The sequence below is a fragment of the Taurulus bubalis genome, assembly GCF_910589615.1.
Source record: "Taurulus bubalis genome assembly, chromosome: 4".
In the NCBI taxonomy this organism is placed as follows: Eukaryota; Metazoa; Chordata; class Actinopteri; order Perciformes; family Cottidae; genus Taurulus; species Taurulus bubalis.
In genome coordinates, this window is record NC_136592.1 from 31,686,499 (window position 1) to 31,702,742 (window position 16,244).

At 38.4% G+C, this 16,244-nt stretch overlaps 1 protein-coding gene across 1 annotated transcript; it reads left to right on the forward strand.

Annotated features, from left to right (window-relative positions):
• Positions 1-1,251: 1,251 nt before the first annotated feature.
• On the forward strand, positions 1,252-16,083 carry LOC306735594 (calpain-1 catalytic subunit-like; the record flags this gene model as incomplete). The annotated part of the gene is made up of 20 exons (XM_079217079.1): positions 1,252-1,488; positions 3,764-3,833; positions 4,032-4,150; positions 4,259-4,392; positions 4,493-4,667; positions 5,424-5,498; positions 5,637-5,722; positions 8,015-8,089; positions 9,559-9,719; positions 9,962-10,128; positions 10,541-10,764; positions 11,123-11,171; positions 11,334-11,402; positions 11,865-11,922; positions 12,053-12,114; positions 13,466-13,534; positions 13,753-13,831; positions 14,453-14,566; positions 15,159-15,211; positions 15,418-16,083. The coding sequence occupies 20 exons, from the start codon at positions 1,252-1,254 to the stop codon at positions 15,442-15,444; spliced, it is 2,103 nt and encodes a 700-aa protein (XP_079073205.1). The 3' UTR covers positions 15,445-16,083.
• Between the last annotated feature and the right edge of the window lie 161 nt (positions 16,084-16,244).

A 16,244-nucleotide genomic window follows, 5' to 3' on the forward strand; every position in this document is an offset into this window, starting at 1 on the left:
ACACATACTAGTCAAGCTTATTAATCAAGAATGAAACATGTACAACTGTTTTTCTGAATTGCATACTAATTAGTTACAAATGAGTATTCTTGTTGGAACAATGCTTTATAAATGACAAAGTAAGTGTTTATTCATTCTTTACTAATGCTAAATAGTGTGTCGTTAATTATATAGTGCTACCAAATCATCATATAAATATATGTTTATTTGAATTGGATTCATATTCCTTTGCTTTTTATATTTTAAAGAAGACCAGAAATATGCATTTCCACCTTATTGTTGAGGAGCTATTTTTGATTCCTTCTGGGAATGTTATTTTAAGCATTTGTTAAGGTGAACTAATGTGTCAAGCAAGAGAGACCTCTATGCACACATACAAATGCAATATAAAAGTTTAAATGTCAGTAGGAAGTTAAATGTGATTTATTTCTTGGGGTAGTCATTTTCCTACTCCTTTTCAGTGTGTTGGGTGGTGTGTGATTCAGTGATGTAGTTCTGGTTGAGTCTTGATAGCCAGCAACGTATAGGATGTGCATAAAAACAATACTACAAACTGAGAAATTAGATTGGTAAGTTTTCCCCATTTATTGTGCTGAACGTTTGCCCTAAAATTGAACGTAGTAATGACAGACTGACCTTCTCCTCTGTCACTTTCCAAAAGATACAATTTAACTGTCAGAATAAAAGCAGATATGTAAAAAAAAGAAAACCTTAACATAAACAGACTTATTTCTCCATTCTAATAAAGGAGGAACTGAAATGTGCAGAGAATAAAAGAAGACAGCTATGCTGAGGAAAAATATTACCTTGACCTCAAAAGCTTATAAGACTGCCAATCTATTATACGTTTTATATGCAGACCTTAATTGAATTTCTCTTTCAAGAGTGTATTCCAAACGCAAAGTGTCAGCTTTGTCAAGTGAATGAATCCTAAAACTGAAGCTTCTTTGCATGCAAATGATTTGTTCTGTGTGTCTTTCCATATTTTTCCATACCGTGTCTTGGTTATAACTATGTTGTTGAATCTGCTGTCAAACAGGTATTGAGTCAAACAGGTATTGAGTCAAACAGGTATTGAGTCAAACAGGTATTGATAAGGATGGATGTGTTAACTCAGTCTATGGTATTTATAGAATCTTAAAAGCAAACCTTTAAAACCTAAAAAAAAATGAAAATCTTAAAAAGCAAACCTTTTCATGACACAATTGTTTTTGATCTCCTTTTTCTGAACAGAGGTCCAACACCGTTGCCATGGCTTCACCTGGTGTGTGCATGAGCATTTTGAATGCCCGCAAAATGAAAGATGGCTTTGGGACCTTCACCAACCCCGAGCGGTTTATCAACCAAGACTTCGAGCAGCTGAAACAGTTCTGTCTAATCAGACAGGTGAGGTACGTCGACGACATGTTCCCCCCCGACAGGACGTCCCTCGGCGAAGGGGTACTGAGTCCTTCTGAGCTGAGTCAAGTGAAGTGGATGAGACCAAGGGTGAGTGTTTCATATTTTATATAAAGTGAGATTATTGAAAGCTGCTCAGAGCCGAAAAGTATGATGTTGATTCTCAGTTATATAGGCAGAACTATCAAACCTTTCATGCTGCATAACAGGCTGAGCTCAGTAGACCATAAACACTTAGAACACTTTAATGACTTTGGTCACTTTAATTACATTCATCTGCTGCAATATATAATACATTTTATGTCGTCTGTATATTTAATATTGCTACTGTATTCTTCTTTACTGTTATTACTGTTTGTATTACTGTTTTGCTGTTTATTTATATTACTTGATTTTTTATTTTTTATTTACAAGTGTCTCTTGTGTGCACTGCTGCTGTAATCCTGCAATTTCCCCACTGCGGGACTAATAAAGGATTATTTGATCTTATTTTATTTTATATAAACATCAGTGAATAATTTGCTTCAGTATTGATGTCAGAAATATTGCTTAATGCATTTTTCAGAATAAACAACAGAAGTCAAAGACAAACCTAACAATGCTGTAGTGCAGTGGCGGCTGGTGGCAATTTTTTTTGGAGGGGGCCATCTAATCCCAGTGTGATTCAATGCAAAATGGTATCACACATTACTACTTTGCAGTTAAATATTTAACATTACTGACGATACTGGTGCCTAAACGGTGCCTGAACCGTACTTTTTGATTGCCAATGCAGATTTTTTTCTTCAAATTGAACAATATATGAACTATTTAAAGTTTACTTTAAATATAAATAAATACAAAACACTTGACTTTTTGAAACTACAGCTTCAAACTTTTTAACTTCAAACTATAGACAATATATATATATATATATATATATATATATATATATATATATATATATATATATATACATATATATATATATATATATATATATAGAACAGACACAAGCATCAGGTGGCCTGATTGGGACCGTGTGCAACAGAACTCCACTCAGAAACTGATGAATTCGACAAACTACTGCTTTACTGGACTACACGTCATCATATCATCATTAATATCAACTGGAAGAGCTTTGTTCCAACAAGCCGAGACGGTCGGCACGGGCAAAGCTCGTGCATGTCTCCCCAGCGATCACTAGGGATGGGTATCGTTTGGGTTTTTTCCGATTCCGGTGCTAAACCGATACTTTTAAAACGATACCGGTGCCTAAACGGTGCCTGAACCGATACTTTTTTATTGCCAAGGCAATTTTTTTTCTTCAAATTGAACAATATATTAACTGTTTAAAGTATACTAGAAATATAAATAAATACATACAAAATGTACTTGACTTCAAACTACAGCTTCAAACCTTTTAACTTCAAACTATAAACAATATATATTTCAAAAGAACAGACACAAGCATCAGGTGGCCTGATGGGACCGTGTGCAACAGAACTCAGACACTGTTGGATCCTAAAACTGCTGCTTTACTGGACTACACGTCATCATTCATATCAACTTGAGAGATTTGTTCCATCAAGCCGAGGATGGACGTTCAAAAGCTCGTGCTCGTGTCTGCAGCGATCTCTGTGTGCGCGCACTGTGTGTGTGTGTGAGCGCTGGAAGCCCCGCCCCCTCGAGCTCCGCTCTGCATGCAGGCGGACAGAGAGCAGAGCAGCAGTGCGCTCTGATCCGCGCTATTTTAATAATCGTTTTTAGCATTCGGGCACCTTGCTACCTTTTTAGTATCTATATACCGTGCAACTTTACAGAGTAGTGTAAAAAAAAAAAGTATTTAAATTTCTCAGGCACCGGAAGGAAGCACCGAAATCTGCGTTTCGGTCCGGTAGGTATATTGGCACCGGTTCTCGGTACCCAACCCTAGCGATCACTCTGTGAGGCGCGCGCTGTGTGCGCTGCAGCCCCGCCCCCTTGAGCCCGTCTCTGTATGAGAGAGAGAGAGAGAGAGGGAGAGAGAGAGAGAGAGAGAGAGAGAGAGAGAGAGAGAGAGAGAGAGAGAGAGAGAGAGAGGGAGTGCACTCTGATCTGCGCAATTTGAATATATATAAAGCATATATTTGGCGCAGATATCCTATTTTAAAAATATTACTGGGTGTATTCCATGGCTCAAAAACACAAATATAGAATATATATATATTTTTTAATATTTTTATAATTGTTATATATATATATTTTTTGGAGCTCAAGGTTGGTGGGGCCAAGCCCCGTTGCCCTCTATGGGCCGGCCGCCACTGCTGTAGTGTATTGTTGTATTGTTATCTGACATTCAGGAACATATTAAAGCTTTGTGTTGTCAACAATTTCTCTGTTTAAGAAAATCGTTTCAAATCCATCTTTTGAAGTTGCCGGGATCTCCAGGTTTGACTTTGGCCAAGGCATGGTTGGTAAGAAAATTGCTTAATTTCATAATAATGCATAAATTGTTGGTCTAGCAATGTCATTTTACAAGAACAGACAATACAGGAGAGAAGAGAAGATATTGTACTAATGTATTTGAGTCCTTCTTAATTAACTGTGTTATTATTATCAATGGTTTGTAATCTCTTACCTTCCTGCCAACTCAATGATCATTTTTCATACAGGAAACTGCTGGTTTCTCTCATCTATCGGAGCTCTGACGTTCCAAAGTTTCATCCTTAAGCAAGTTGTTCCTCTTGAGCAAAGATTTGATGAGGACTACTGTGGGCTGTTCCACTTCAGGGTAAATCATTGCGAGAAGTGTTGGTCAAGAAGTAGGTTCTGCTAAATAGTTAATATCGCATTTTAATATGAGTTCATCTTTATATTCTCTACTTTCTCAACCACTCAGTTCTGGAGATTTGGAAGATGGGTGGATGTTGTCATTGATGATAAGCTACCAACAATTAACGGCAGACTGATCTTCGTTCAGTCCAAAAACCTGACTGAGTTCTGGCCTGCTTTGCTGGAGAAAGCCTACGCCAAGTAGGAAAAAACAATGTCTTGTGTCCTAAAATAATTTGTCACATACTATTTACCTTTTTTGGAGTATTTGTGAAAGTAATTTCACACCCAATTGTGTCAGGGTGTGTGGCTCCTACTCGGACATGAGTGCGGGAACCCCTGCCGAGGCTTTGGTGGACTTCACCGGTGGTGTTCACATCTGTATTGATCTGAAAGAACCTCCCAAAGACCTCTGGGACCTGATGTGTAGAGCCGGCCAGTCCAAGTCACTGATGGGCTGTGGTACACCGCAGGGGGTAAGCATGAACGTTCCACACAAAACCATGTTCTTCTTGATTTTAGAATGGTTTATGTCTGGTCGGGTAAATTTTGGGAATTGAGCACTGCCATGATTTCATAATAGTTCCTGCTCCTTTCATGAATGGTGAGAGAAAGTGCTGGAGTCTAGTGACTGTTAGACATTGAAAATATGTGATGGAAGATAGGTTGAGACCAAAGTTTTGAATGGTTGCACTTTAATGATGCATGGAAGCAGTTAATCACGTTGTCTAGTGGATGTCACATACGGTCATCCAGTTCATTTGCATTGAATCAACACATAATTTTCACATTATATTTAGTTAATTTTACAACATTTAAAAGACTTGTTGATGTGATAAAGTTGGCAAATTGGAAAACATTAATGTCCAAGGAGGGAACATAATATGAGTCATTATTTCAGGCTGAGAATTTCATGATTTCGGATGGTTAAAATATGCTTTAATATGTTCTAGGTGGCAGCAGTGTTTACGTTGCATTGATGAGCCTTTATATCCCCTTTTGTATTTTTTTATTGAGCTAATCTAATATAATAACTACCAAGAAGACGTTTTCTCTAATACTCATGCTGATGCTTATAAAATAGTTTTATATATTTTAGAATCTTAGCTACATTTATAATATTTTATATGTAGCTGCTGTTGCCAATTCTGTGTTCATTTATTTCATGGTTGAGGAAAAGTATGTTGCAAACGACTACCTGCAATGATAACATACACATCTATATCTTGTAGGAGACATCTGCCAACACTGTGCTACCAAATGGAATCGTCCAAGGCCATGCCTACGCTGTCACGGGAGTGAAGACGGTGAATTTGTTTTAAATGCATTATATATATTTTACCAAATTCTAGCAGTCAGGATTTTTGGGTAATAAAGTCCTTTCGTTGGCCTCTACTGTATATTGTGTAATAACAATTGTGTTTTCTCTGGTAATTGCTGGTAAGACGGTGAGCCAAGGGCAACAGGTTAACCTGGTGCGTTTGTGGAACCCCTGGGGCACAGGAGAGTGGAATGGAGACTGGAGTGATGCGTAAGAACGACCCCGAGTACAGTGACTGTTTCACACGGAGGAAAGGCTCTGATTTGCTCCCTCAGGAGATAGAACACAGATATTATTTTCCAGTGACAATATCGTACATTTTGGATATATTCATTGTCACGCACCGGTGCATTTCTTCAGAATGCAAATTTCCATCTGCTTCTTGATGATACGCTGTACAGTGGTAAAAACACGTGTTTGTAATTCATGTGTAAAGAGGTTAAGGACATTTTTCACATGAACCATGAGAAGCCTTTCTCTAGTTGTCTGATAATATCTTTCTCATTATTTTAAACTGGTTGTGCCAGTTAAAAGCAGCACGTTTTTGCAGGTCTTCTACATTCATATATTTCACATGAGCTAAATTAGCAATATCCAAAGTATCTTAGCTTCTTAACTTTAACCAAATTATTACTATTTCAAACTCAGCAGACAAGTTCAAATGATAAATCCAGTTTGTGCTGGTGTCCCATACAGTCATCCAAGTTATACTAGATTTTTACTGTGCACATTTTGAAGTATATGTGGTTTTATGTTAGCATGCCAGTGATAAGAATGCTGACAGCATTTGGAACAGAGCCATGATACATCTTCGGCTGTCAGGGCCCTATTTCTCGTAGCTGGCTCGACAAAGTCGATCAAATGTCCTATTTTTCATCTTAAATTAGCGAGATGATTGACGTCAGGCTAACTCGGTTTCTCCACGGAAGATCCGTGCTGAAACGGTCTCAATGACACCACGATGTTCTAACAGTACAATGGCAAATAAACTCAGAGGAACCTTCTTTTTTTCTCTCCGCTGAGAAGCAATTGATGATCATGAACGCGTATGAGGAATTCATTACCTTAATCATTCACAGCAAACGCGTTGCGAATATTCCAACGTTTTTGCAACGTTGTTGGTGTGAACGCAGCTAAACAGCGCCCCCGCTGCGAGACACAAGCGTCGCAAATATATCAGACGAGTTAAATGCGTCAGTGTTGGGAAAATGTATCGGCTAATTTGAAGTGCTTCATCACCCAAATCAATCAGATTATATTTATTTAAATGTGGCTGCTGGCAGTAGTATACGAATAAATATATACTTATGAGGATATATGTACTGTATGCGCGTATGTATCATGTACTATACATGTGTATAAACATGTATGTGTAGATTACCATATAACTAGGAGTTTGAATATGTGTATGGGATCAGTATTTATGCATTATTCATAATCAGAAATTCAATCAATTGAAGCAGTGAAAAGAAATTGTGTATGATCCTCTGTATTCTCATCATGAGTCCACCTTAAGCATGTTCTACAATAATTATATGTATGGTGTACTAATGACACTGTCATATAAATATGAGTGCTTTCAACACATCCATAAGTTTCTTACGCGCTAAATAAACTTAAGAACAGCGCGGCATGCAGCGGGTGATAGTCTCTGTCTGTGAGACGGACAATCGGCTGCGCCTGTGGTGATCAATGTCCGCGGCTCGAGAAGCTCTCGTAAATAGATGATTTTTTGTCGTGAAAAATCTTTTTGGCTGTGTTGCTATGGTGATTTTTATAAACTTGTTTCGAGGAACCGAAAAGCCTGACCTACGTCATCTTATCCTGAAAATGTGTCGGCTAACTCAATAAGCCAGGTACGAGAAATACGGCCCTGGTCTTCAGGTTATGACAGTTTTAGGTCTCGGCAAGCCAAGTTTTGATGGCCTGGAAATGCAGCTCGATATATATCCGTTAGATTTTTCAATTTAATGTCATGATGCCATGGAAACTATTAGTAATCACACAAATTGATCTGCTCAGTTTACACTGTGATCTATTGGTCACTCGGTCTTACCCAAGGCATGAGTACTCCAGTGATTTGGTATTGCACTTACATAGTTAGGGGTTTCCTAAAAGGCTGATGGAATACAAGTGAAACAGTAACAATTAACATAGAATAGTCTGTGATACCCTGCAGATTAATGCCTAGTATGTTTCAATCTACTTTCAACTTCAAAGTTTAATTTAGTTAGACCCTCTCTGTTTTTTTTTTTCAAACTCAATCCTACAATATTTACAGGCTTTATATGCCTAGTTTTCAAGCCAAAGGTGAAATACCTTTGCTCCTCCAAATGTACCACACTACACCAAGATTTGCAAGATTTTAATCTGGTCCAAACCAACTGGCCTTACCCGTGTGCTCTTGGCTCTGAGATTGTGCCCCTTTTCAGAAAAGTTACTTGCCTCTCGTTAAAACAATTTTGCCTCTTCTCTTTCTTCCCTGACAACTTGCATCTAAAGGTCGTCTTCATGGAATACTGTGAGTCCTCAAGATCGTGAGATGTGCCTTGCAAAGAGGGATGATGGGGAGTTTTGGTAAGTATGCTCAAATCAAAATGTGGTAACAGGCATTTCTAAAAATTCCAAATAGTCACCTTCCTAAAATAATGGCCTAAGTCATTTTTTCAGGTTTTTCAGAAAACACAAACAACTAATACCAATGAAATAGGGGTGCACAAGCTGCCTCTAGACACTGCACAACAGGCATACTGTAATAACGGTCAAATTATGTTATGATTACTAATATTATGTTTGAGTGAGTACTTTGTCAAGTGATTTTCATTGACAAAAATGCTAACTAATTTGCTAGCTTAAATGCTAGCTTCAAAATGCATTATTAAAAAGCTTGTAAAATTGCCTTAGTCAGATTCTCTTTTGACTTAGGCAAAATAAAATGGCCTAAATCACACTCTTGACATAGGCCGTTATACTATAAGGGTAGAATCACATGATCTGTTCAACTGCGGATGTCGGCGATTTTACCAGAGGTGGCCAGTATCATGTGGAGATGATTTAGGCAAGAAAATCATTTTTGTCAAAAATACAAAACGTTTCGACATACTTAAAACCCGTTAAACTCGATGGCATTTTTTTTAGGATTTAGCTCGAAATAGCATACCTAAGCAAAAAAGGGTGTATCTCTGCAACCACAAGGGCTATTTGAATAATTTTGGTGTTCTAATAAAGGCAACCCCTGTGAGCTTTTGGTCAGATGTGTAAATATTAGTATATATGTTGCTGGCTAACAGTAAATAAATATTGAAGCACAGAAAAAATAGAAGTTTCAGGTCCGCCTATTGAAAAAGGTTTCAAAAATTTGCATTTCGGCACATTTACGCATATTTTCGCGCATCTGTGACATTTGAATTTTTTCATGTAGCAAACCTTATATTTTACTTGTATATGACTTATGGTGTTCAATAAACTTGTATCAGTGTGGATTTATGGGGGAAATGCATAAAAAAAAATTTGCTGACTCAGCGATTTATGTTGCTGTGTTCTTTGGCTCATATCTCGGTGGTGCTTTGCAGCAGAGGGATTTAGTGAATAGATTTGGAATGTGTGTGAAGTTGTCTTGCTTTTTGCTATTTGTCTTTTTCTGATAGCACCAAGCTACGGGTTGCTAGTTCTGGAAACATGCAGAGTGGGCTGACTCGACAAAATTATGACTATGATATTTTAATAATTATTTTAGTTGGTGTTTGAGTTGTGTTGAAATGGCTGACTAATTATTGTAGCCCAGGTTTTTTTGTTTAATTTGATGTGTAGCATCAATATATTTGTTCATGATTATTGTAATGTTTTACACAGTTTAACTAAAATGTCTAAAAAAGGACCTATATAAGTCCATTCAGGACACGTATGGCCAAGAGAGGCATCACAATTCAATCCTGATTTATATTGCAATTTAGTATAACTTGAAATTGATTTTTTCATAGCTGGATTGAAGTAACTGTAGGCTAACACAGCAATGTGTTATCTAAATGAATCCCCGATGTCAACAGGATGACCCTGGAGGACTTCTGTAGGTTCTACTCAGATCTTGACATCTGCTGCCTGTGTCCTGAATTCCTTGATGAGAACTCTTCATGCCACTGGAAGACCGCCTTCTATGACGGCCGATGGGTTGCAGGCACAACTGCTGGAGGATGCATGAATAACCTCGGTAACTCCAGGATAATTGGTGCAAAACTGTCCTCTCAAAAGTAGTATGGAGACTGGAGCATGGCAATATTAAAATATATAGATCGTCGTTGAGAGAAAACCTTGAAAAAAAACCCTACATGAATCTTTATATCCATCCATCATTTCTGTCAGTTTATTTCATTGATACATAGAATAATTTGGTTTCACCCGTCCTTGAGCAAAATGGTAGAATGCTAAAATGTTTCCCTCTTTGCCTTCCAGACAGTTTCTGCACTAATCCACAGTATCGTGTCAAGATTGATGAAATGCTCAGTGAATGTTCTACGAAACAGGGTGAGAGAAACATGCTGGTGTCTCTCATGCAAAAGCCTGACAAGAGAAACAGACGCCTGGTCAAAAATCTCCACATTGGATTCTATGTATTTGAGGTAAATATTACCCTTCATTGTTCTTCTCACAGTGTGACAACTACAGTTTTGCTTTAATTAAATGTGAGTACTTTCAACAGCCACCTGCCATGTCTATGCATTATCCATAGTACGCTCAGTAACCACCCTGTGTCAGTGTTGTAAACGAATATCAGGCCTGAATCAGAAAGTTAGCATTTATGATTTTGTGGCTTTTGCCAAAGACGCAATGAAACATCATGATACATTAGTTCTCTAAGCCATTTTGAATGCAGCATATTCCAAGTCTCAAGTAACCATATATTTCAGCCCCTAACAAAAACTTAATTTTCTTCATATTTTTTTCTCAGGTGACTGAAGAAGTAAGTAACATTTTCAGTCTAAACACAGTACATGACTGATTACATTGTGCCGCTACGATATGAACTGAAAGATGTATTCATTACAGTTCGAGGCACAGAGAGGGAAGTTCCCAGCCTCTTTCTTCGGCAGGAACAAACCTGTTGCCCAAACAAAAAGCTACATAAATGGGCGCGAGGTGATGGAGTTCCTGATGCTGAAGCCTGGCGAATACCTGATTGTGCCGACCACCTTCAATCCCAATGAGACGGCCTCCTTCATCCTGACCATCATCTCCAAGGCAGAGACCCACGTCCAGTAAGTCGCTCACAAATTAATCTTAAAAAAAAAGCTTGTACAGTTAATCTATATGACAAACACACGTATATTAAAAAAAGAAGAAGACTACAATAACTCATTCCTTATTAAAAAACTAATCACATTATTTTACTAATTACTAAGGACCAAAAGTAAGGTGTCAAAGGTGCCTTTAAACAACTCCAAAGCACAGAGAACGAAGGGATATTAACCCTCCATCAAACTCCTGTTAAGACTACGAACAATCCACAAAACGTTCAATTAACGGAGTGTTAGTAGGAATTTATTAAAAATTTAAAAAAGGAATACCAAATACTACTCAAGTCATGTCCTGATGTCTCTTCCTCTTTCCTCTTAGTGAGAATTCTGGTGGCCACGACCATGCACATGAAGAAGAAGAAGAAGAGGTGTGCAAGATTTTTAAATATATAGACAATGGTGGTATCGTATTGGTATTGCTGTTGTGTTACATGCTGGTTACTGTGTTGATTGCATCGATAGAATATGACTCAAACATATTGAACAGCGCAGTAATTCATGTGGAGCTGAAAACACTAAATCTTTTACAGCCCCAGAAAATGGAGAACGAAGAAGACGACGAAAAAAAGAAAGCCTTGTTCCGTCAGTACTCAGACATGGTAATTTGTCTTTAAGCAATAGTTCAACATTCTGTAAAATAAGCATCTTGCCTTGCTGCATTATCTGCCGGTGATTCATCATTGTTGTTTTTTCTTCTTTGGGGGTTAATGCTCCATTGCATCAGAAATCTGCACCTATTCATATCAATATCATGATGTGTAGTGAAGAAAAGTGCTACACAATCCTGGGAGGTTGTGTGGGGAATAATGTCCAGAATCCAAAATGAGTTATACTAATAATTCTTTAATAAAAGATGACAGAAACAGTTTATGCAATCCCGATTGTAATGTACACAAACATTTCTTTATTTTCATGTGCATGTCTAAATTTGACAAACTAACTTATTCAAACTCTAAAATCCCATGCTATGATTTCCCCTCAATATAAAAATGGTAGCTAAGATCCAGACAACCAAATGTGAGGCAAATATGAGTCATTCCTTGTTTTCCTTCCATTTCCAGTATGAAGAAGTGGATGCTGAGCTGCTCCAGAATCTTCTAAATGAACGCATCCTGAAAGGTTTGGACTGTAAAACTCTTAAGATTATAGGGCAACATATAAGCCAACAACATTATCAAATAATCTTGTATCGCAGTGCTGTATTGCAAATTAAGTGCCTTCATGTTTTTATTTTTATTTTTTTATTTAGGAGACTTGAAATCTGGGGGCTTCAGCATCGATGCCTGTCGCAGCATGGTTGCTCTGATGGATGTATCCTTTTATGTCACATTCATTATGAATTGGTGTTCTAGTGTTATTTTCTCCATCTCAGCTTCAAGTTTGCTGAAGGAGGAATTTCTAACAGTCAATGTAATAGCATAAGACACATAAGTAGTGCACATGGTCAAAACCAGTGGCGGGCCGTGCATTTCCTAACTGGGCCTTCTGTGCCGTCTGATATCGTATACATAGATACGCGCGTGACGGAATGCTGCGTCATTAACGGACAATGCATGTTGTCCACATCAACAAGAACAAATTCACAAGAACCAGTCACATTTAGTTATAACAAAACATGACAAAACAATCCAACAAAGCTGCACACTCAAGAGCACGAGCCACGATCTGAAGGAACGATATTAACTATACGATAAAACAACACCATAGACACATTAACACAACGCTACTGCAGATGTAAAAACACAAAAGGTAGTTCACTCACTAAATGCTCTTTGTTAACAAACAGTTCAATGACGCGGTTGCACAGTTTATCGGTACGCTTCAGGTCCAGTAACAGGTCCTTCTCGATGGCCATGGACCAGTGATGACAGTCGAGCCTCCCAGTTGCGTTTCCGGAATAAGTTTCCATGCGTTTTAGGGCGGAAAATGTCCACTCAACAGTGGCAGTCGATAGTGGGATCGCCACCGCCCAAACATGCCCTTAACCATCCGTGAGAAAGGCGTTGTCAATAAATTCGTCACCAAGTGCGGTTCTCCTCCTCCTTCAGCCCATGAGTGTTAAAAAAACTACATCAAGCAAAACACTAATAATAATGTCTAATAATAATAACTTCTCTTATGTCCCCATGTACTTTAATCTGCAAAGGCTACCTAAAAGGCCTCGGGCCGCTCTTCTTCCATAGAGACATTGGAGGTGAAATCTGATTGGATAAAAGATCTCCTTAAAAAAAGTTGCACTAGAAGCAGCGCTGCAGGTTGGAAGCAGAGCAACAGAGGAAGACAGGAGCTGTGCAATGAGAAAATAAGCTATATTATAGTATATGTAGTGTATTTGTGAAAACAAATTAAATTATAAAATAGCTATAACTTTGTGATTCTGTTTAGGCCAGCAGAGAAGGCTTAGCTGGCCCTGACGGCCCACCACTGACGGCCCACCACTGACGGCCCACCACTGACGGCCCACCACTGGTCAAAACCTGCCTGCTCTTTTGGTGTTTTCACATATGTGAATAGATGGAAAACGGCATCTTTACCCTCCCGTTGTCTGGGGTCAAAATGACCCGTGTACGAGTATGTTGATGGGTCATTTTGACCCCAAGACAACGGGAGGGTTAAGACATGAAGCAACATGTGCACCTTTGATACTTTAATGTTGGGTTAGACATCGATTACCGGCAAACTGAATGGTGAAGAATTTGTTCGTCTGTGGAAGAAGGTCACCATGTACAAGGTAAAAGAAAGGGACGAAGTGAAGGTTTAATCATTTTATAATAGAACAAAGATAACTGGGCATCTACCTAGTAATTATATACATCCCTGTATGAGTTAACTCATGTAACTGTCAAAGCAGCGTTAGGCTGTGTCCTGTGTTAAAGTTTAGAGGCTTTTTGTTTTCTTGCTGTGACGTGCTCAGACTTTTACGTCACTAACCATCTTCTCCTTCACCAGGACATCTTCTCCCGTTCTGATGTATCACACACAGGAACACTGTCCCTGAGTGAGCTGAGGAACGCCATCATGGCTTCAGGTAGACACTCAGCCGATTCCATTTGTCTACGATAGATAGAACTCAACCATCCAGGGATTGTTCCTCTTTAGTTCTTATGAATTTACTTCTCGCCTAGGCTACCTAGAAGGCCTCGGGCCGCTCTTCTTCCATAGACACATAGAGGTGAAATCTGATTGGATAAAAGCTCTCCTTAAAAAAAGCTCCACTAGAAGCGGCGCTGCAGACTGGAAGCAGAGCAACAGAGGAAGACAGGAGCTGTGCAATGAGAAAATAAGCTAATAGGGAAAAAATAAATATAATACATGTAGTGTATTTGTGAAAAAAATAAATAGAATAGCTATAACTTTGTGATTCTGTTTAGGCCAGCAGAGAAGGCTTACGTAGCTGGTCCTGACGGCCCACCTCTGAATTTTGATGTATGCACATTTTATTTTGCTGTGGAATACAGCAGCAATCTTAAAAGAAGGATTAGTAACATTTGGGAAGGAGTTTTGTCCATATGTTATCCATATGTTCCATTCAAGTATCCCAGTTTAATGACATGGACAATAATCCTCAGATGAATCATGAATGAAAATAGTTTGTTGATGTCCAAATATAAAATCATACTTAAAGTGTTGTCCTCTGTATGTTGGTCAGGAAAGAGGATGAACGATGACATTCTGAATTTGATGGCTGTGCGCTACGGTGCCTCTGGACAAATAACGCTGGAAAGCTTCATCAGTCTGGTCCTTCGCTTCGACAGCATGAACCGTAAGTACATTTGGGCAGCTAACGACAGGAGACAACACTAAAGTCAACATAGATACTCTCCTCAAAATGTTATCCTTGACTTTGAGTATCTTTTTTTCGGTGTGATCAGTAAACCATTTTAGCTCATTTTGAATGTGTAGATCCAATTCACCCTGAAGAACGGCAGAATACCATGTCCACCCCAACAACAAATGCAAACGTACCACAAATAAGAAACTATTTATATCTCTGCAACATTGTAACCCATTTGAACCCAACATGGTTTAGACTTGTCTCTGCAGTAGGCAGAGTTTTTCTGAAACAGCCAGGTCAATAAATCAAAAATGATCAGTGTCTAATAACCATCTTGCTCTGACACTGAAAGGTGAGGGGTGAAGTATCACGTTGATTTGGGCCACATTTGCATTTATTTGCAATGTGAACGTACACTTAAAAAATAACAATTGCTAGACATAGCAGCGCATTATAGGTGCTGAAGAGATTGATATTGTAAGCATGTTAGCATGTTGATGTTAGCATAAACTGCCTTCTGTTGTCTGATTCCCACTTACTGCCTTTCTGACGTAATGGAGATTTGTGTCTTTCTCAATAGAAATCTTCAAGCAGTTGTCCAATGGAGTGAATTTGACTCTCCTCAAATCAGAGGTAGGCCAAGACAAGTAACATTAGTTAATTTTGTAACCATTTTAAAATGTGCACTGCTGTTGATTTGATAAAGTAATGGACTTATTGTATTGGAGAAAATAAGTCTGTGTTTCATACCATTCCAGTGTGTTGTAAGAAAATACGTAATTCTTGGACTACATATTTATCACGCGTTCAACATTAATCTATTCCTCCTTAATTTGCAGTGGCTGTACCTTTCGATGTACACCTAATCTCACAGAGAAGATGGACTGCAGGATTCTTTTGGAATTACAGCAGCAGATGATGTGAAAGAAAATGAATACACAAGATGTTCTTCTGCAAATTAGCTTTGATGTGGTATGAAATAAAAGGGCATTTAACTCTGCTAATGTTGGTGGTATAATACAATTTCCCCTGGGATAAAGTTTGACTGTATCTTATCATCCCAACCTGCGAGAGGCATCAATGTGGACAAAAACAACAACAATGGGATCACGAACACAAAAACATTTATAAATTACATTTTTTAAATATAACCTATTTCACCTTCGTAAGACCTCTCTCTGATTTAATTTTTGTGGGTTACTGCATTTTCTATATTGCAGAGTGGGCTTTTTCCCCTTTTTGCTACGTTAACGTCAGTCCACCATTGAATATTACGACGAATGGATTTCCATTTGATATTTGTTACATATATTCATGGTGCCTAGAGGTTGAATGTTGTGTTTCTGAGTGTTATGTCCCAACAACTGTTGGATCGATTGCTATAAAATGTAGGTCACACATGCATGTTGCCTTCAGGAGGAATTGTAGTCACTTTGCTGATTTTCATCTGGCCTCATGATCTTGTAAAATGTGTTGTCCAATACAATAAACATTTTGTTCCTTTATTAATGAAGTTATTTTTCCTGCGTTTTCCTATGAATGTCCTGCAACACACGTGATCAGTGCCAGTGCAAGACCCTGCAGTGTTTATGCAACTAAACGTCTTGGTTGCTGACATTAGCATTTAGCTCAAAGCACCACTGTGTCTACAGCCTCAAGCAGCTGC